This window comes from Poecilia reticulata, chromosome 3 (genome assembly GCF_904066995.2).
Source record: "Poecilia reticulata chromosome 3, P_reticulata-male-v2, whole genome shotgun sequence".
Classification (NCBI taxonomy): Eukaryota; Metazoa; Chordata; class Actinopteri; order Cyprinodontiformes; family Poeciliidae; genus Poecilia; species Poecilia reticulata.
In genome coordinates this window covers 19,294,549-19,315,421 of record NC_088832.1, presented here as the reverse complement: position 1 = coordinate 19,315,421, position 20,873 = coordinate 19,294,549, and the positions used below count along the sequence as shown (strand labels likewise).

At 38.3% G+C, this 20,873-nt stretch overlaps 1 protein-coding gene across 1 annotated transcript; it reads left to right on the top strand.

Moving 5' to 3' along the window:
• The first annotated feature begins 663 nt into the window (after positions 1-663).
• ap1g1 (adaptor related protein complex 1 subunit gamma 1) lies at positions 664-20,306 on the top strand. The gene is made up of 23 exons (XM_008405352.3): positions 664-791; positions 6,014-6,217; positions 6,324-6,448; positions 6,709-6,850; positions 6,976-7,072; positions 8,707-8,783; positions 10,557-10,652; positions 10,845-10,925; positions 11,017-11,115; positions 11,233-11,288; positions 11,389-11,502; positions 11,578-11,718; positions 12,042-12,096; positions 12,184-12,306; positions 12,431-12,520; positions 12,603-12,727; positions 13,527-13,631; positions 14,122-14,263; positions 14,487-14,613; positions 14,888-14,992; positions 15,151-15,311; positions 16,100-16,198; positions 16,345-20,306. Exons 2-23 carry the CDS (start codon positions 6,017-6,019, stop codon positions 16,444-16,446), a joined length of 2,463 nt encoding a protein of 820 aa, XP_008403574.1. The 5' UTR covers positions 664-791; positions 6,014-6,016; the 3' UTR covers positions 16,447-20,306.
• Positions 20,307-20,873: the final 567 nt, after the last annotated feature.

The window sequence follows — 20,873 nt, the reverse complement described above, 5'->3', positions numbered from 1 at the left end:
TATCTATCTATCTATCTATCTATCTATCTATCTATCTATCTATCTATCTATCTATCTATCTATCTATCTATCTATCTATCTATCTATCTATCTATCTGTCATTAATAATTTCTCCTAAAAGGACTGATTTTTGAGATTTCTTAAATTTTGACTGTAGTAAAGTTTTTCTAGATGTTCCTGGTGTTATTTTAGATTAGAAACAGTTATTTAATATCTCAAATTTATAGCAATCATCAATTCTTAAAGCCAAGTTAAGTTTTTTTGTGTAGCACATTTCAGCAACAGGGCTGCACAGTGGCACAGTTGGTAGAGCTGTTGCCTTACAGCAAGAAGGTTCTGGGCTCAATTCCCGGCCTGGGGTCTTTCTGCATGGAGTTTGTATGTTCTCCCTGTGCATGTGTGGGTTTTCTCCGGGTACTCTGGTTTGCTCCCACAGTCCAAAAACATGACTGTTAGGTTAATGTTTCTGTCTAAATTGTCCCTAGGTGTGAGTGTGTATGTGTGTGCATGGTTGTTTGTCCTGTCTGTCTCTATGTTTAATTACATACGTTGTTTTAATTGTCATTTATTCAATTCTAAATGGCAAAATGGGAATTTTGAAGTAGTGCTGTTGATTATATGCCACGTCCACCTGCCCTACTCCCGTCTTTGACCAACCTCTGTCAGCGTAATCCTCCGCCTGCAGTAGATGTGCTGAGGCTAGAGTAGCCACCATTTTGCATGTCTAGTGTGTTCCTCCCTCCATTGCTAATAGAGACGATTCCAGTTCTTTTCTGGCATCATTACGGCTCGTAAGTACATTTAGAAAGTACCATGTTGTCACAAATATGTGGAAGTGTCTCTACTTGTAATTAAATACGAGTGCTTTTGATTGTACTTGCGATGTCAACTGACAGTTAGGCGCTGCATAGGAAGTCGCAGCCCTCAGTGCACCGGGGTTGTGCCTGTCAGCAGCTAAGTTGCTGGGCTAGGTATGTGCACTGCTGTGGTGTGACTACTGACTAAGTCGTACAAGTCGTAACAACTTAAAATGGTAGGACATAGTGATTATTCTCTTGATAAGTAAGAAAAACCTTTGGTCGTCTTTTAATTTCGACGGTAACTGGTGTATTTGACAGAGAAATGTCAGGGAGCTAGCTAAAGCTAAGAAGGCCTAAACTGCATCATGTTCAGATCAATCGGTAATTAGAGGGGGGCTTAAGTGACCCCGGTCCTGTTTTCCATTCGTCTGATGTTATGCTGTCAATATAAACATTAGTTTAAAGAGACTTTTTCAGTCACGGTGACGCTGTGATGTCAAACTGATACCTTGTCCTTTCAAGTTCCCTAATATATCAGGGTTAGCTCGCTGATAGCTACTTCTTCACAGGTGTGCTTTCCTTCTGTAACTTCAGACATTGTTCCGTGTGCTTGGGAAAGTCTTTTAATACCTTTTGACGACGTGTAGAGTAATTCACCCCTAAGCAAACGTTGCATTTGGGGAAATCCAGGAAGCTATCGGCAGCTTTGCTAATGTGCTGACGACGTGGACGTGGATTTACTAAAGTTTTAAGAGAGGCTTTCCTGGCGTTGACGTTGTATCGATTTAATAGACTATTATCATATAGGCTTTTACTTTACACACAGTGGTCTTGTTGGTGTAAATTGGTGCACAAAGTGTGTTATTGTTGAGGAAGTCAGCTGGAAGGAGGAAGTGAGCTAACCACGGTGACGTTCAGCAGGTGTACATGGGCTTTTCAGGAGTGCCTCACCTCTTTTACAGTCATTTTTATCTACTTGTATGCCTAATTTAGCTACTTATTTGTGTTTTGATTTGGGATTTTGGTTTTCTATTCCAGTTTATTCATTTTGAAAAGATGAAATCTTGCAGCCACGCACGTCATTTTGTTGCTTTCTGAAGCAGGTGCAGGTAAATCGTAGCATAAAGCAATTGTTTTATTCTACAATTTGATCCACAGTAGAAAATGATGTTGGAATTATGTCATGTTGGTATGCAGAGTCAAATAAAACAAACAAATCCGTGTGCAAAAATAAAAATAATTAGCCGGTGATTATGCTGTAATTAGGACACCAGCTAAAGAACTTCTTTCAATGAAGCATTGATTGATTGTCTGTTTCTGATTAAAAACACACACACACACACACACACACACACACACACACACACACACACACACACACACACACACACACACAAATTGCAGCCCAAAAGTAGCATTTCATTTAGCCTACTCTTCACATTGTCTGTGTTTTAACTCTACAAGCTCCCTACAACTTTAGTGCAACATTTTTTTCCTGTGATTTAATTGATGCTCTCATTGGAAATGTAGCTTTTGAACGATGCATAGCAGCCTAATTGGATTTAAAGTAGACAACCACGCCTCAATCCCCAAAAGACAAAGACAACAGACCCTATGGCAACATGCAAAATAGAGACGTAGTCTCCGTGAGGAGGAGAGGCTGCTGCTTCCTCAGGCTGCAGCTTTTTCCAGTGCAAATATAATTCAGCATTAACATGTTTTAACATATTGTGTTGAAAAGACAGTTTGATCGTGACTTTTGTGAACAATTATGGGATTAAATCCTTTTCCTCTCGACACAACCGACAAGAGTTGTGACTACTGTAGAAGCCTGTGTGTGTGTGTCTGTGTAGAAGTTCGCCAACATTAACCACACTTCTATTATTTGTGTTTTTATGCATGAATTTGTTTACAGTGCACATGCTGAGCTGATCACAAAGGCTTGATCACGTTTTCTTCTTTAAGAAAAGAAAAAAAAAAGCGAGTAAGATGAATCATCTGTTGCAACACATTCCTGTGATGTTTCATTAATTTCATTTGGTGTTTTCATACAAAGCCATATAAATGGTGCCTGATCTCTTGAGTTTACATTTGATGTGAGTCAGTAAGTCAACTCCTCTGTGGAAAAATGGGAGTAGTTTTTTTTTTTTAATTGTTGCTGTCTCTACTGTGCCAACAGGAAGAAGGATTTGTTTGTAACACAAATACGCATGTTGTAGGGTTTTGCCTTTGGACCTTTCGATTGCTTTGTCCCTGATAAATTTGTGTTGGTGGATCTTTCATAACATGACCCAAAAATGCTGATTTGGGTTTTGTTTGTTTTTAAGTTATGATTGAAAGTGTTTAAGGAAGACGAACCTGTAGGCTTTGACATGTCTGTTTGTGATTTTCTTGTTTTAGTGCAAACTGCTAGAAGTCTATTATTCTCCCTGATCACCACCTCATACATTTTTTTGAGAATAAGTAAACACCTTTGTCTTTCACATCCATCTGATGTTGTTTTTCCCCCCTGAACTCTACTCCCTGTTTCGGTTACATGGCAATTACAGAAAATGGCAGTAATGGGTTGTTTTTTCACAAACAAAAAAAAAAGAAAAGAAAAGAAGAAAAATAGATGTTGATTGTAGTAAATTATATTGTTGCACTGCAAAAACATGGTACTGTAATTCAATCAGCTCCTGGCAGTAGCTAGATTTATCTTTTGTGTTGATTATAAGCACAGCAAGAGATGCTTTATCATGATTCACGGAGCCCAACACTGAGTCCATTCAGCTCAGGTAATTTAAATGGTGTTAGAACAGACTAGCTCTCTGGCTTTATTAAAGTGTGGCCTTGGCTGCCCACCCTCTCTGTTCCTGTTTGATCAAAGTGAATTCTTAGAATAGCAGCTGCAACACACCACTTTTTTTTCAACAAAGGACCTTCCCTTTCCCCCCTCGGTCCGGATCCTTCTTTCTCTGTCAGCCGTTACCACAACGAACTGACCAAATCACAACTTGTAATTTAAAATGTTGTAAGGCCGTTTTTTTTGTTTTTAAAAAAAAAATTTTATTTTGGTTGCAAAGTTAAAAAGTTATCCAAATCTCACTGCTTAAGGAAATTGAAAATGACAAATTTATCTGGATATAACACAGAAATGCTCATATTTTAGGCTTTTTGTGGATGAATTCCTTCTGGACTTTACGCTTCACTGCACAGGGAAGTCAATAAAATTTGAAATTGAGATTGAATGAAGTTATTGTGTGCTGTTTAGCGGTACGTTTAAATTACTTTATGCAACTGATGTGGTGATGGCTAAGTTTTAGTTTTAGAGCAGTTCTTGCGTTTGCATGACTGATATTATGTAGAGACGTATGTTTGTATTGAAATGAAATGTTGGCATTTTTTAAAACTAAATTTCAAGTAATTTTTATGATTATATAATTGCCACAGGATATTATGATGAAATAAAATCGACAGTGCCAATCCCAAGTGTTGCCTGTATGTGCTGTAAAACATCTAAATTACTGTTTGAGAGTGTTTAGGCTGAAGGGAGAGATGACAAATCAAAAACTGATAGTTATTAACTAAACCATCTCACATCTTTAACTGTCAGTTTGGTTTTATGATTTTACGATTCGCTCCTCATGTTTCAGTGAAAGTGTTGGCAGGCTGTTTTAAAGTCCTTCCCAGAGTCGCATGCTAATGAAAATACCAAAATGATTTTATATCAGAAGTTCATCTGGTAGTTTATAGTGATTTTTCTAAAGGCCCTGTGTTGTGCGTGAAAAAGCGTTGTTCCTTTTTAACAAACATCCTCTCCATTTCATGAAACCAAAGGTAAAATCCATGCGCTCTAAAGGTAATTACCATATTTTTTTGTGACTTTTCACCTTCATTGTGTGACTACTCTTTATGATAAAAGGCTTCAGTGACAAACGAAGACAGAATGTGCAAGTCAGAGGGCTGCAGTAATGATCCTTTTAGGTTGATAACACTACTGAAAATTCTGGTTGGAAATTAAACAACAAAGAAATCTTTTTATTATTTTTTTAATAACGGCATACAGAAGTTCGTCTTTTTATCCGACTTTCTTTTTTCTTTTTTTCCCATGTGCATGTCTGTGGCTCTGTGTTAGACACATGCAGGCATGATTAGCATGCTGTTGATATTCAAACATAAGGCCCCGCAGCTTCTTCTTTTAAAGTTACATAGGGGTGTACTGAGCACTGGGCATGCTTTCTGCACAAATTGTTTCCAACTCTATCATAAGGTGGAATTTTACGTTTTACTTTTTCCAGTTCAGCTTAAATTCAGCTGCTTTTGCATCAACTACGCCAGTTTTGTAATCAGCTGAAGCGTGAAGGAAGCAGAAAAGTTCCTATAAATTAATATTCTGCACAGCTTTCGATGTGATGCGAGTAGTTAGACCTGCTGCAATGAGTCTACAGGTGTTGGTCTGCTTGTTAATCACGTTGACCTGAGCTGCAGTCGTAGCTTTTTATATTTTAGTGTTGCAAAGATGTGAAATCTTCTGGTTTATTGACATTTTGAAGAGGATTACCATTTTATCTCCAGAGCTACGCTTCCAGACTTTGAACTGATTAGAAGATTTTGGATAAAGGAAGTACAGATATCTGATTTTTATATCGCAAGTGATTTATTTTGGAACAAAGTGATTGTGCAGCTTTCACACTTTTCTTTTTGCTTCGTTTTCCCTTTGTATCTTATTTTCATTCATTTTAATGTTCGGTATTTAGTGCAAAATTTCTTTTCACGACAAAGCATGCTGTCTTCATAAATATTTTAAACTTTGTGCTTGTGTGCTCCTAGAAGCTTCTCTGTGGAGGGAATTAAATTTCACTCGTTCTTCTTGCCTGTTTCTGCTCTTAATTCTGCTGAGGGGTTCAGCGTCCTGAAACCAACGCACAGTTTTTGCAAGCAAAAAGTGAACCAATCACAAAATTGTTCTCACTTTGAATGAACTTCAGGCGAAGAAGATTATTTCATTCCCAAAAAATTGATCAATTTTTTGACTATTTGCACTTTGTTTGGTAGTTTTGGTGAGTAATCTTAGTTTATGCCACTCCACTTTTAATATGTACTACACACTAGGTGTTTTAAGTAATTAATGGTGGCTGTTTGCCAATTCCTAGAGGACTGATTCCTGTTTTGAGCGTGATGTGGTCTCGTGTCGGTAGGTAACACCCTTTTCAATCTTCTGTGTTCTCCAGAGAATGCCAGCTCCGATCAGACTGCGGGAGCTGATCCGGACCATCCGGACGGCACGGACCCAGGCAGAGGAGCGAGAGATGATCCAGAAAGAGTGTGCTGCTATCCGCTCGTCTTTCAGAGAGGAAGACAACACATACCGTTGCAGAAATGTGGCAAAGTTACTTTATATGCACATGTTGGGCTACCCAGCCCACTTTGGGCAGGTGTGTGTGTCTGACTAAGAGGATTAAATCTCATTTGATTTCCAGTGAACGTGACGTTTCAGAGATGATGACCTGAGTGTGTTGTGACTCTTTGTCTTGTCTCTAGCTGGAGTGTCTGAAGCTGATTGCATCCCAAAAGTTCACTGACAAACGGATAGGTTATTTGGGAGCTATGCTTCTTCTGGACGAGAGACAGGATGTTCATTTACTAATGACAAACTGCATTAAAAAGTAAGTGAAACTCAAACTGCACACAGCTGTGTGAAGTGGTGATTTAGATGAAAACTCAGATCTTGAGTTGTTTACTACTGAAACACGAAACAACATCATAAGCTGTTCTCTGTTGTAGAGATTTTGCTTTTCCTCGCTAAATCATCATCTTCCTAATGTGCTCTAACCTCATGTGGCCGTCTGTATTACAATATTTAAAACGGCTCCATTTTATTCTGCTGCGTTTCCACGGCTTATGTGATTCGTTTCTTCCACACCAGTGATTTGAATCACAGCACACAGTACGTCCAAGGCCTGGCTTTGTGCACTTTAGGCTGCATGGGGTCCTCAGAAATGTGTCGTGACCTGGCGGGGGAGGTAGAGAAGCTGCTTAAAACGTCCAACTCGTACTTGAGGAAAAAGGTAAGCTTCACTTTGTTTGGTTTTTGTGCTTTCATATGTGAAAATTAGACGTTTACAGATGAAACGTAAAGGTGAAATGGAATAAGAAACAATGCTCAACCATCTCTTATTTCAATCTGTAACAGGCAGCGCTGTGTGCTGTCCATGTCATCAGGAAGGTCCCAGAGCTCATGGAAATGTTTCTTCCAGCCACAAAAAACCTGCTGAGTGAGAAGAACCACGGTAAGTGGAAACTGAACGTCGGAGGCCAGCTGACGGCCACCTGGGAAACGGGGTCGTCCCACAGAAATGCAGAATCCGTCCAGTTTCCTTCTACTCACAGTGCCACGTCGAGTACAACTACCTTCTTGACACGTCCTTTGCAGAGGACATTGGAACCTATTGACCTGCCAAACACTTAGGTTTGTGTGCAGCCTATTGTATGGAGCACAGGGCAAATAAGATAAAATAACACAATGCGTCTGTTGGATAGTTTTGTTTTCGATGAAATGACCATAAAATAGGACAATGGTGTATTTAGTTATTGGTGCAGCTTTACTCCTGGCCCTTTGAAGAGCTGTTTTTAAATGGCCACAGGTTCTCTAATGAAGACTTCGTGGCATCAGTAAGTTGACAGAAGAGGAAGGTGTGCAGTAAATGCCCCGGGGAGGGGGGCTGAACTGAAGGCAGCTACGTTGAAAGATAGGTCTGTACTGGGCCAAGCTGCGCTGCCCACAGTTTAAGAAGATCAAGATCAGCGCTGATGTTTACGCAAAACATTACCTTGTGTTGGTTCTGTTCTACTGGCTGGACGCAAAGGATTCTGACTTTCTGCTTGAATACCGAATCGGCGATGTCGTGTTTAGCTAATTTGGTCTTTTATTTGAAATTATCCTAGTGCCAAATCTCATGCAGCAGTAATATTTAAACCATCAGCATCGTGCTGATTAAGCCAAGCAGGGAATCACAAACTTTTTATGTTTACAAATGGAATTACTCTTGAAACTTGGTTAATTGCTTAAACTCTAATATGTACCACTATATTTGCTTATAACTGTCATCGAAAGGTAATTTAATGGATCAAGTCTTCTGCTCACATCATTATAAATTACAGTAACAGAAAAATATATTTCAGTAACTCAGTTAAAGTGAAACCCCTGTATAGATTTGCTGCATGAAAGGTGAAATTAATTTGCTTGTTTATTGCTGATAGTTTTGATGATTATGTCTTGCTGCCAATAAAAATTTTATGCAGTTTCTAAGAAGTTGGAGTATATACAGTATATACAGTATATTTTCACCCTGTGGCTCTGCAGAGGAGATAAGAAACACAAGTTAAAGTTAAAATAACAGGTTTTAACTCGTCTGCTTAGTTTAAAGTCTGTCGTCTTGAAGATTCTCTATCGGTTCGGGTCAGGAGAGTCACACAGTGGTCATAAAGGCTGGTATTAGTATTTCTGACAGTGCTGGAGAGGGAAATGCTGCAAGGTTAACATCTCCTGAATATTGGTTTGTGTTTTTTATTCTTTCCAATGTATGTAAATAGTAGCAGTGTGGCGGCCTTCTACTGTTTGGTGGCCGTCGCTAACACTTACTGCCGTGGAGGAATTATTTTGCCTTGTAAATTCAGAGATGCAATGAGTGACCTTGTGAATTACAGCAATATTATGTTGTTGCTCTTTGTGCTGCAGTGTAAAATGACAGACAGACTTTCACAGGTGCAGCCAATAAAGCTAGTTAGGACTATGAAACTGATTACAACTGGTGCATCGCATTTACTGCAGTGAGGCATTAAATGCATTTTAATTACAAATATTAATGAGCAATTTGTAGATTTGCACGTGAATGAAAATCACCTGCCCCACCTGTCTTCTCAGGTGTTCTGCATACATCTGTCGTCCTCCTCACCGAGATGTGTGAAAGAAGTCCTGATATGCTGGCCCACTTCAGAAAGGTACGGACTGTCTGTGTCGCACAAAAAAAAAAAGTCAAGCAGCTACTGGCACATTTGTCTGAAACTCATGTCACATTTCATTCTCCTTCAGTTACACATTTTATTTTTTAGGACTTAGATCGGCAGATATGTTAAACCAGATTATGATACGGGTCTTCTCCTAGTTTCAGATAATCTTTAATCTCCTCCCACTGTCTTTCCCCCATGTTGTTTCTCGACTGCTGCTGTTCCTTTCCTATACGAGTGTAACAAACTAGGCCGCCGCGTCTCATGCTCATAATTCTGAACATTATCTGAAGCTCTCTGAAAGTGAATGATTTTACCAGTTTCCCCTCCCTAACATCTACTTCATATTTTTTCTGTCATTTGTCTTTGTTACAATTCCTGCATTGTGTTAGAATGAGAAGGTAAGAGTACATTCTGATCTCATAGCTGGTGCATGCTGTTAATAGTTCTCACTCCTCACGGTCACCTCACACGTACCCAGACTTGTGTTCAGTAATGTCATGTCTTGTTTTCAGTTAGAATTTTGGTTTCTTTATATTGTACGGTGATCATTACTATGTCAGTGTTTTTTTAAATATTATACAAAACTGTTTTTGATCCATTCGTCAAAAACATTTCCCACTACTTTTAATGTGCAACTCGTTTAATCACAGACTTAAATTGGCGGTTTATGGTTGATGGCCACAAGTCGCACTATGTAGTGGTAGTATAATTAGCCCTGTATGCAAACATATTAATGGGATGTAATTTTATATCTGGCCATATTTGTAAAGTGTTCTTGTCTGATTTGTGCAACATTTTTATTTACATTCTATAAGCCTGGTCTGGTATTCGCTTACACATTTTTATCTAAAAGGCTTATGTGTTTCTTTCTTTTTGGTTTAAGACTACAAAGACCTGAAAATTATTTTATCTGATTTGTTTTTTTGATGCCAAACTGCTCCACTACAAATGTTTTAGAAATGACTAACACAGAAAACTACTTTTCATTTGTTTTCCAATGTTTAATAAGTAGTTTTTGCACATTTCTTAAAGTGTAAAAAAACTAACTTTAATAGTCAAATACTTGAACCCAACATGCTTTTACAGTCAGAGCCTAAATTTGATATTTTGCTCCTTTGACAATTTGTATCCATTTCTTGCCATTTTTCTTCCAACCTACTTCCATTTTGTATCCATGCATTTTCTTATTAAATATTAGCAGATTTTTCTATTTAGTTGGGCATTTTTTATTAAATCCTGGAGTTAAATAATCATTAAGCACAAATCTCACCTATAATAAAATCAGATGCATTCTATATTATGAAAACTTTCATTTCCCCTCATTGATTATGGTTCTTATGACGGTATGGACCCGTTTTCTGTTATGTGATCAAACTAAGATGACTCGACGATATCCTGCTGCTACATATTAATGTCTAGATTCTCAACATTACATTTCCTTCAAGAACACTGAGAGTTTAGATAATTATTTTAAATATTTTGCTTTTCCAAGAGGCTGCTCACTTTGAAACGACCAGTTCCCTTTAATTTCACACCCTTACAATTTTAATTTTTGCACAAATGTTTTAATACATTTTCTTCACCATAGTTAACAGAAACTCCAACACTGTTTCACTCCCCACATTTGAATATTTGTCACTTTATTATTAATAAGTTAATTTATAAACATTGTTCAGGTGTAAGTCTGGGATCTGTGCATAATATTGTGACCTCTCCTCTTTTTATTTCTTCTGTTGTTGGTATTTGTGGGGGGGTTTTTTATAGCTGGTTCCACAGTTGGTGAGAATCCTCAAGAACCTAATAATGTCTGGATATTCTCCTGAACATGATGTGTCGGGCATAAGCGACCCTTTCCTGCAGGCAAGTCTTCATTATTAAAACTGCAGTTTGACTCAACTGTTTTCAGCACTTGTGTATTTAATTTATACACAAAGAAAACACCTTTTGTTGTAATTGAATAAGCCACTAAGATCTAAACCGGTTCTGACATGTAGTTATCAAGCCCAGAGAAGAGAATTACTGTCATTACAGGATGTTTTTTTTCTTCCTTAGGTGCGGATATTGAGACTACTGAGAATTTTAGGCAAGAATGATGACGACTCCAGTGAAGCAATGAATGACATTCTCGCACAGGTTAGAATGAAAAGTATTAATTGCTTTGATATATTTAGTCATTTTAAAGGAGCATTGCTTAAAGTGTGGCTCACCAACGGCTGTTTTGCAGGTTGCAACAAACACAGAGACGAGTAAAAATGTAGGTAATGCAATCCTGTATGAGACTGTACTGACCATAATGGACATCAAGTCTGAAAGTGGACTGAGGGTGAGAGATTTTTAATTTTTTTTGTTTATTTTGTTTTAAGGCAAACCTCTAGTATTTCTTTCTTTCTTTCTTTCTGATTTCGCTCTTCTAAATACTTTATTTTTTTCTTCCTTTCAGGTTTTGGCCATTAACATACTAGGTCGCTTCCTTCTTAACAATGACAAAAATATAAGGTAATTACTTTATTTAGCAATCTTGATCTTTTATGAGTGGATTAAATAAAGATGTAGTAAGCCCAGTTATTCCATTTCATTGAAAACTCCCTTGTTCCAGATATGTGGCGTTGACATCTCTACTAAAGACGGTACAAACGGATCACAATGCGGTGCAGAGGCATCGGAGCACCATTGTGGATTGTTTAAAAGATCTGGACGTCTCCATTAAGAGGTCACATCTCGCTTTTCTTCGACTTCTTTTCCACTCGTCGCCTTGTTTTTGACGCAATGCTCTGTTTCGGTGCAGACGTGCGATGGAGCTGAGTTTTGCCCTCGTGAACGGCAACAACATCAGAGGCATGATGAAGGAGCTGCTCTACTTCCTGGACTCCTGTGACCCAGAATTCAAGGCAGACTGTGCATCAGGAGTGTTTCTAGCTGCTGAGAAGTAAGGCCAAACATTCTCCATGCACTCAGGATACTTTAGAATGATTTTAATGTCTCACTCCCTCCTGGGCTGGGTCATTTCAGGCTTTTTTGTTGTTGTTTTTTTGAAGCATTACAGAATGAAGTCACTATATGTTACCCCATCTGTAAAGTTTCCACATCCTAGAAATATGGAATGCTGTATGATGATAAAATGAGTGATCCATCGTCTGACAGATTTTGCTGATACCATTTGTTTTCTGACAGCATTTGTCTTCCTGCATCCACAGTGTTGGATAACTTTTCCATTTATTTGATAAATGTTTTCATTCTTTTGCTTCACAGATATGCTCCTTCGAAAAGATGGCACATAGACACCATTATGAGAGTACTGACAACGGTGTGTATGCTACAGAAACTTTGCAATCCCTAAAGTCATGGCTGCAAGCCGTCTAGTTTGAGTTTGTCTTTGCGTCACCGGTTTTAGGCAGGGAGCTACGTGCGAGACGACTCTGTTCCCAACCTGATCCAGCTCATCACAAACTCCGTGGAGATGCACGCGTATACGGTTCAGAGACTTTACAAAGCATTGCTGGACGACATTTCACAGGTCAGAGAAGCTCTGGTTTGATCTACGATTAAGCGTACGCCGTGAATGTAATTGATATTTTACATTTTCAGACCATGTTAAGTATCCAGAATAAACTTCGTGGCGTTTTCCGTCTGTCTTCCAGCAACCTCTCGTGCAGGTTGCGTCGTGGTGCATAGGAGAATACGGAGACCTCCTGGTATCAGGGCAGTGTGAGGAAGAGGAGCCCATCCAGGTATTTTTGGAGAAATCCTGACTAGACATGAAACAGAGTCCTGTTTGAATCACTACACTGGTGAACGTTGTGGTTTCCTCAGGTGACTGAGGACGAAGTTCTGGATGTATTGGAAGGTCTTCTGGTGTCCAATCTGTCCACGCCCGTGACCCGCGGCTATTCCCTCACCGCCATCATGAAGCTGTCGACTCGTTTCAGCAGCGTGAAGTGAGTGAATGTTTCCCTCCTTTGTTGTTCTGCATTTATTTTCCTGACAGTTTCAGTTTTTCTGCAGCAGTTTTATGATATTTTATTGCAGTCGGCTTCCATATCGTAAGATTATACATCATCTAAAAATATTTACTATTGGCCTTGTTGGACGGAGTCAACCATGACTCACAGAGACGGATGACTTTGTCTCACATGATTTACTTTGTCAAACAGATGTTTGAGATTAGCTGTATAAGTGAAGCCATATCCACTGCAACTTTTAAGGAGCTTTTTTGATAATCTTGATTTTAGATCATTGTAAAAAAACTAAACAAAAAAACTAATACATGAACAAAGTTGTGGCCAGATTGCTGTAGGTCAAGAGTGGTTACTTAAACAAAAATACTTTTCCAGATTAAATTTCTAAATTGGAGCTTTCTGCTTAATCATGTTGCAGTAACCAAAAACGCAGCAGAATCATTCATCTTTCATAAAGATATGAACATTGTATTCAAGAGAAGATGTTAAATTTTATTGGGTAAAATGTGCAGTCTGCTAAAAATGATTTCAGTTAAGATTAAAGTCAGAATTCATTTTTTTTTCTTTTTTTTTTTGGCCCTAAACTTCTTCCGTAGTTTAGACCACAAATGATTACAAGATAATTTTTTGTTTTGCCCATGTCACTTTGGAGTCAAGGTTAATTAATGATTAAGTAGCGCTTTTAGCTTTGGCTGCAATTTGACTTTTAATTATTATGCTTTTTTTTTTTCTATGTGACATTTTTAATAATTTAAAAAAAATCTGTTTGTGTTTTTAGCCGAATCAAAAAGGTGGTTTCAATATACGGGAGTAGCATTGACGTGGAGCTTCAGCAGAGAGCCGTGGAGTACAACGCACTTTTCAAGAAATACGACCACATGAGGTGAAGCTTCCTGATGTCTAACAAAATGAAAAAGTAGAACATCCATATTCAGGGTTTCTGAACATTTAGAGTTTTGTATTTGCTCATTTCTGTAAAATTTTAAATGCTTACATATTTTTTATACTAGGTAGGTTTTAAATGATGTTATGTCTGAAATTTGCAGCATCGTTCGTTTACTTTGTGATTTATAGCTTTTGCTTTAAAATTGTATGTTCAGGAACATCTAAATATTTTTTACATCATGCAAATTACCTTTTCACTGAAAAGTATAAATTTTAAAATGTTTTCCTTGAAAAGGAATGTTGTAGCAAAAGTCTTATATACATGCTATTAATAATTATGAAGCTTATGACACACTGCAGGAAAGTGTTGAAATCTGATGTAAAAACATTCCAGCCAGGTGAAAAACACAAATTAAAGATGACAAAGATAGACTGACCTTGTTTATGCTATTAAGCAGGTATATGTATATATATATATTCCTTTATAGACCAGCTCTTCTTGAACGTATGCCCATCATGGAGAAGACGGCCTCCAACGGTCCCACAGAAATCGTACAGACAAACGGAGAGACTGAGCCATCTACGGTGGAGGCAAAACATCCACCGCCTGTCACCCAACCAACAAACCAAGTGAGAAAAATTTCAAAGAATATTTATTATTAATATGCAAGTTAAACACCTAGATCAACACTGACAGCCTTTGACTTTATAAGTTGTTTTTTTTTTTTTTTTACTAAAGTTTTCAACTGAAACTGTTTTAATTTGTCTCAAACTTTCTATAGTGTTATTATTTGTTAATCTACTAAATGATTACATGTATTGACCGAGTCTCCATGTTGTCTTTCCTCTGTAGGCTAATGATTTGTTAGACCTGCTGGGAGGAAACGATGTGGTGCCGGTAATCCAGACTACGATTCCCACAAAGCCTGCCTCAGCTGGAGGAGAGCTGCTTGACCTCCTGGGTGACCTTTCACTAAGCGGTACGACGCTCACCTGAAAGCGCTCTCTTAATCTGTTTAAAGGAAAAATCAACGACTTGGTGTAAATTTTTGATTTTGTTGTCAGTGTTAACTTGATCTTCTGGATCTAACTTAACCTCAAGTTAACTTTTTACTCTGTATAATAAATCTCTCTGCTGTAGTGTACACTTGTAAAGAGCCAACTTGGACATTGATTTAAAAAAGGACTTTTATCTATGAAAGAATATTTTCTAAAACATCTAGAAAAGCATATTTGATTTCGTTACTTCCTCAGGCGGTCCGGCGCCTGCACCCGCTCCCTCAGTGCCCACTTCCCAGCCGCCTTTCCTGCTGGACGGCCTCACTTCACAACCCCTGTTCAATGACATTGCAGCTGCAGGTAGGAGTGTGTTCCTCCTCTGAGCTACAAATATGCTGTAGTTTTTTAAAAAGAAATCTGCTTATTATGAGGCTTTAGTTGGCCTTTTTGGTGAGATTTTTATTGCATTGGCAACTCTGATCTTATTGTGAAATGATTTCCATGAATCTCCTGCTTAGGTATTCCTTCCATGACTGCATACAACAAGAATGGTCTAAAAATAGACTTCACATTTGAGAGAGCTAACCCTAACCCAAACATCGCAGTCATCACCATCCACGCCACCAACTCAACAGAGGCTGAAATGACCGACTTTGTTTTTCAGGCTGCAGTACCAAAGGTAATCGCACAACAATCCTCTACATGACAGACGTCTCACTCGTTTACTGTATTCTTTTTTTTTTTTTTTTATGTTTAATTTGTCCCCAAAGATAACAAGCTATTTTACACAAGTTTATGTTTTGAAATCCTAAATTTGACTGAAAATTAAGATTTATGATGAATTCTAATTGTTCGGCTGCTGCATCTATGACATACAAAATAATGAAAGGTCTTATAAACAGCTTGGCAAAACAAAAAAAAAAATTTGGTGTGTTTAAAAGCAATGTCTCAATATTCTGCATTCAAATTGGGTTGGACTAAGCTGACCAATGAGTGGACATGAGCATAGCTTGCATTTGCAAAACTGTCACACACGCACGCACGCACACACACACACACACACATCCAGGCTGCAATGAAGGAAAGCAGTTGTGACTGCTGAGAAGGTTAAAAAAATAAATAAATAAAAATTATGTTTTAACTAAAATAAATGGATGTTAATGAATTATTAGTGTTAGTATTACAAGTATTGGACTTTTACCTTGGGTCTTATCATATCACAAGCTTTTTTTTTCCCTGTTTTTGCAGCATTTTAATAAAACATATTTTTTTTCCTTAAAATGAAGAAATTGTTGGGGTTCTGTGGAACATACAGTAAATGCTCCTAGATTTGCCTAAATTTTTAAAACGTAACAGTCATTTGACCTCGACACCCATCTATTAGAAATTAACTAAACTCGTCATTTTAAAGCGTTTTTTTTTTCCACGTGCGTTATTGTTTCATCTGAAATTGTTGTTTTTCGTCAGACATTCCAGCTGCAGCTCCTTTCCCCCAGCAGTAACGTCGTCCCAGCTCTCAACCAGGGAGCCGTAACACAGGTCATCAGAGTTCTCAACCCACAGAAGGTGAGTTTCTTTTCAAATATCTCTTTTATATTTTAGTTTCATAGCAACACACCCATATTTACAACTTCCATGATTTTTTTTTATTTTTAAAAAAAAAATTTTTTACAACGATTTCTGTTTTTACAATCAAAACCTTAAAATTTCAGCAACAACTACGAATGAGGATCAAACTAACCTACACCCACAAAGGCTCGGCCGTGCAGGACCTGGCAGAGGTTAATAACTTCCCCCCGCAGTCGTGGCAGTGATGACCGGCTCCTGCTGCCTCCAAAAAGCCCCACCAAGGGAACTATGAAAACCTTTTTTTTCTTTTTTTCCCCTCCTCCCACACGTTCTTCACCTCCCACCCTTTCTTCCAACGGACCGCCCTGTGACATCACTGCAGACCGCTGCCCTCGAGTTGCATGGGAAGCAGCAGAGCATCAGGAGGATAGAGGAGATGTTACGAAGACCCTGTTGGCATTACAAGAGTAATTGGGGGAAAAAAAACATATCAATCATTGAACTTTCTCTTTCCGCTCTTAATTATTTTTTTAGTATGCTGATGTATTTTTCTCACACCCCTCCTCCATCACCACACCCAGAAGGATTCATGCGCACCGTCCACTGTGGCACACTTTACCTCTGAAAAAGTGTTGCCCCCTTTGGGCTTTCTTTCTTTCTTTCCTTTTTTTTTTGATAATCCTAAAATGCAGTTTGAGGCATTTGCTCCCTTGATCGGTAGGATTGGCTTTGCTTTCACAAACCATCATTCCTATGATGGCAGCAGGAACAACTTTGAAAACTTTTTCTTTCTCCACACTGTCAACAATATAACTTCAGAGTTGTATTCATTCTGAATTACATTAATTTGCTAAATGCATGTGTGCTGGGGTCACAATCACATCTGGACTTTAAGCTCCGAGGGAGAGGAGGGGGGGGGATTTTTCTGATTCTGTTTGTAAACCGCTTCATCCGACTCTGTGGCTGGGCTCAGAACATTTCCCCTCACCCAACACCTCATTCGTAGGGAATCGACAGCTTGTAGATCTGTACAGAACAGTAAGTTTGATGTACTGCAGTGAATACGTTGTCGCTCTGAAGCTTACCTGAAAACGAGCTGCGTTTGTGTTAGAGAGAGATCGGCATTTTAAACTTTTCCTGCATCTGCGTCATCAGTCGGGACTGCATTTTGACTTCTGTTTCTGATTTGTTTAACCTGATTGAACTTGGTCACCATGCTCACACATGTAAATGAAGCTTGTCTTGAATGTAGTAACTTGCACTGAATGCTTTTCTTTCCCCTCTCTTAATTCTTCTTTCCAAGTCTTTTTTTTTTTGGTCGGGGATGCTCATCTTTATTGGCACTGATTTTGTGAGAGTTTGTTTTGTTTCTGCAGTAATTATGCCTGATATCAAAGTGATGTGCCTTTCTGACTTTAGCTGGGTAAAAAAAATAAAAAAGTGAGCATCGTCTGTCGCTCGTGACAGATTTGAACTAAAATACCACTAACCTGAGCAACAATTTTGGTCCAGAAATTTGTAAATTACATTAAAATATTTCAAATTATATCTTGATTTTCTCAGATTTCTAATAAAAACGAGAGTCGGTAATATTTAAATCCTATAATTAAAGCAAAGTTAATGGCAGCTAATGTGTGCAAACGTTGACAAGCTGGCATCGTTATTTTTCAAATCCTCCAAAAAATCCTTCAAGCAACAGAGACTGAATTATTAGTCGGAGCTAAGGAAACATTTTTTTTTTTTTGGAAGCCGTCTTCACTCTCGTCAGAAGCATGCCGTCATCGGGGATAGGAACCTTAATACCTCACGCTGTTTTCTTTCTGTTAACTTTAGTGGCAGGACATCGGCAGCTTTTGTTTAGTCGCCAAATGCAATGGAGGGTTGGGGAGCGTCTGCATGAAGAAAACTAACAGCAGTCTGTGCATCTCATTACTGAGCTCACTAAGACCCGCCGATATAACTCCTCTCACTATGCTTCACTCATCTTTTAACTTCTGTGACCAAATCAGAGATATACTATTAGCTTTGGAAATATTTTTGAGCTCATGATATGTGTATATGGAGAAATCTTTTTTCTGCTGAACGTTTTTCTTCTGTTTGTTGATGAATGCTATTTTGGCTTTTTTTCTGTACATACTGAGGGCTTTTACAAATGTTTGTCTATTGTACTATCTTTCATCCTTTTTTTAGATATCATTTTCTAAACAAAATTCCAACTACTCACAATGTACATTGTCTAAATAGATTTAGTCGGTCTATAACGAGACAAGTATGTATCATCACTCATTCATTGTAAAAGATTTATGATCTGCCTGTACATTGTATATAGTTGTAAAACAAAAAAACGCTGATCAGATTAAATAAAATCCACATAAAAGATTAGTTGGAAAGTATAATTGTATGCATATATGTACAAAAGTAATCTTAAAAGGATGCAATGGAGCTTCATTTGGTTTCCTGCTGAGTCCTGATTGGACGTCACGCCCTGGCTTCGTCAGGTCTCGGGATGGTGTGTTTTTAACATGGCTTTAACACACACACACACACACTCTGAATGATGCACTGTACTACTGAGGAGCAGCGACTTGAGTTGTGCTCCCCCGCCCCTCGAACACCTCTCGCATCCACGGCCTCTTGCAGAGCGGCTCCCTTGCCAAGACGCATCTTTGGTTTGGCCTTACGTGCTCTCTTGATCTTCTCTTCAACCTACTGTTTGTTTTTGTGAAGCCCGTTTTTGTGTTGGTGTGTTCGCTCTCTCTCTTTCTCTCCATCCAAAAGCAAGGACACTGACTGCCATGCCTGGATTGTTTTTCTCCCTTTTTTTTGTAAAGTTCCCTTTATGGTAAATTGGTTTGCTTTTAACCTGCATGGTTTGACTGTCATTTACAATCCAAAATGATGCTGTAAAATCCATGCGGAAGCTCAAGGTTTTTGTAATGTAAATCAATACAATGTTCTATTTCTTTTAGAGCTTTTTTTTAAAATAGTTTTATTTAATCTACTTATGTTTAATGGAGGTAAACCAGATGAAGCATGTGCTATAAGGTAGTGAACACAAGGGGGAGCTGTGCAGAATGGAAGGCTGGCAGGGTGAGAGGACGTTTCATACACCTATTCCTGAATGTGTTTTGTGTGTGTGTGTGTGTGTGCGTGTGGTCTTATTCAAGCTGTATGTTAATCACACCTGATTAATAATTTATATGAAGCTGTTGACATTTTACAAATGGAAGAGAGCCCAACATTAAAGCTTTGGACACTATAACTGAGGAGGAAGGAAACGAGCACCTGTCGGTGGCGTGGTCAGGTCTGTATGTGTCTGTGTGTGTGTGAAGAAAATCATCTTTGAGAGAGCACGACTGTGCTATTTGTCTTTTATCCGCATAGGACGTAATTCTTTTGGCTGCAATTTCAACTCTCAGCTTCTGAGCTGCATGTGAAGAACTGTAAATAAGGTCGTTTCTACTCTTGGTGTGAAACCTCTTTTGCAAATGCAAGAAAAGTTTAAATGTTCAAATCTATCACTCTCCCATCGAGGGGCAGCACGACTGTGCAATTAGAAATCGTTCATCATGAGCTTACAACCTGAATACTGTTTTATTTTTTTGTTTTGTTTCACTTTTGGGGCAAAGAAAATGCAAATCCATCATCTGGATCTCTTGTGTTTTTTTCCTTCCTTTGCTGGGATGAAGTTGTTTTGTAAAGGGCTTGAAAGGGCATCTAAATGCACATCCTGGTCCTTTTCTATTTGTTTTTAAAAGAGGGGGTGGAAAAAACTGATTTCACTTTGCTCTGAAAACATGACCTGTGACTCCCTTCCCTCATCTCAGCGACCCGCCCAGCCCGAAAACGTCTAAAAACGAATCAGATTTTAATTAATTTTTGTGTGGTTTTTTTGTTGGTGGGGAGGGGAGCGGCGTGAGATTCCCCGTTTTCCAGTTCCATGGCTTCGAGGAGAGTGTGAATGTCAGACTGAAAATATGAAATAATCTTTAAAGATGAGAAGTTGTAAACTATTAAATGGATTATTTTCAATTTATGCTGTGTATTCTTGTCTTTGGGTTGGAGATGATGATCAAGCGAATAAAAAAAGTGAAATAAAAATCAAGTTGAAGTATGGAAATTTGTGCCGTGTGTCTGCTCTGCCAAACAAAAGTTTGGTTTTTAAACTAAAAAAAAAAGTTTGTATCGTTCGTGGATTTTCTTTTCCTGAATGAAGTGCATTAATCAGTTGCTTTTGTTTCTACTTGAGTGTTCATTCAACTCAGTTTGCTAGAATAGGAAGTTTCAATTTTGATTTTTACATGTACAATATGCAACATGTATTATCACCCGTTTAGAGGTTGATAATAAGCCTTGAAGTAAATGCATAAAATCTTTACCATTAAATGTAATTTACAGAAAAATATCTGATTCCCCATTGAGAACCACTGTTCTCTGCTCACCCCTCAGGTTTTTCTGTGAGATCTATATCCAGAGATAAAGATGAAAAGGTTGTTTCAATCTTGTGTTAATTTGCCATTTAAGATTATTATCCAGTTTAAAATTTAAAACCCTTTTTTTGTTTGTTTGTTTTGGGTGAGGAAGTCAGTAGATTTAAAAAAAAGTGAGTTTGTGATGCAACTGGCAGTGGCGGAGCTAGACTTTTAAAGTTGGGGGGACAAAGGGGGGGCCA

Coding starts and splice junctions, on each gene's coding strand:
- ap1g1 (XM_008405352.3), top strand. CDS start 6,017: ATGCCAGCTCCGATCAGACTGCGGGAGCTGATCCGGACCATCCGGACG. Junction 6,851..6,975: donor ACTCGTACTTGAGGAAAAAG/GTAAGCTTCACT, acceptor AATCTGTAACAG/GCAGCGCTGTGTGCTGTCCA. Junction 11,116..11,232: donor AGTCTGAAAGTGGACTGAGG/GTGAGAGATTTT, acceptor TCTTCCTTTCAG/GTTTTGGCCATTAACATACT.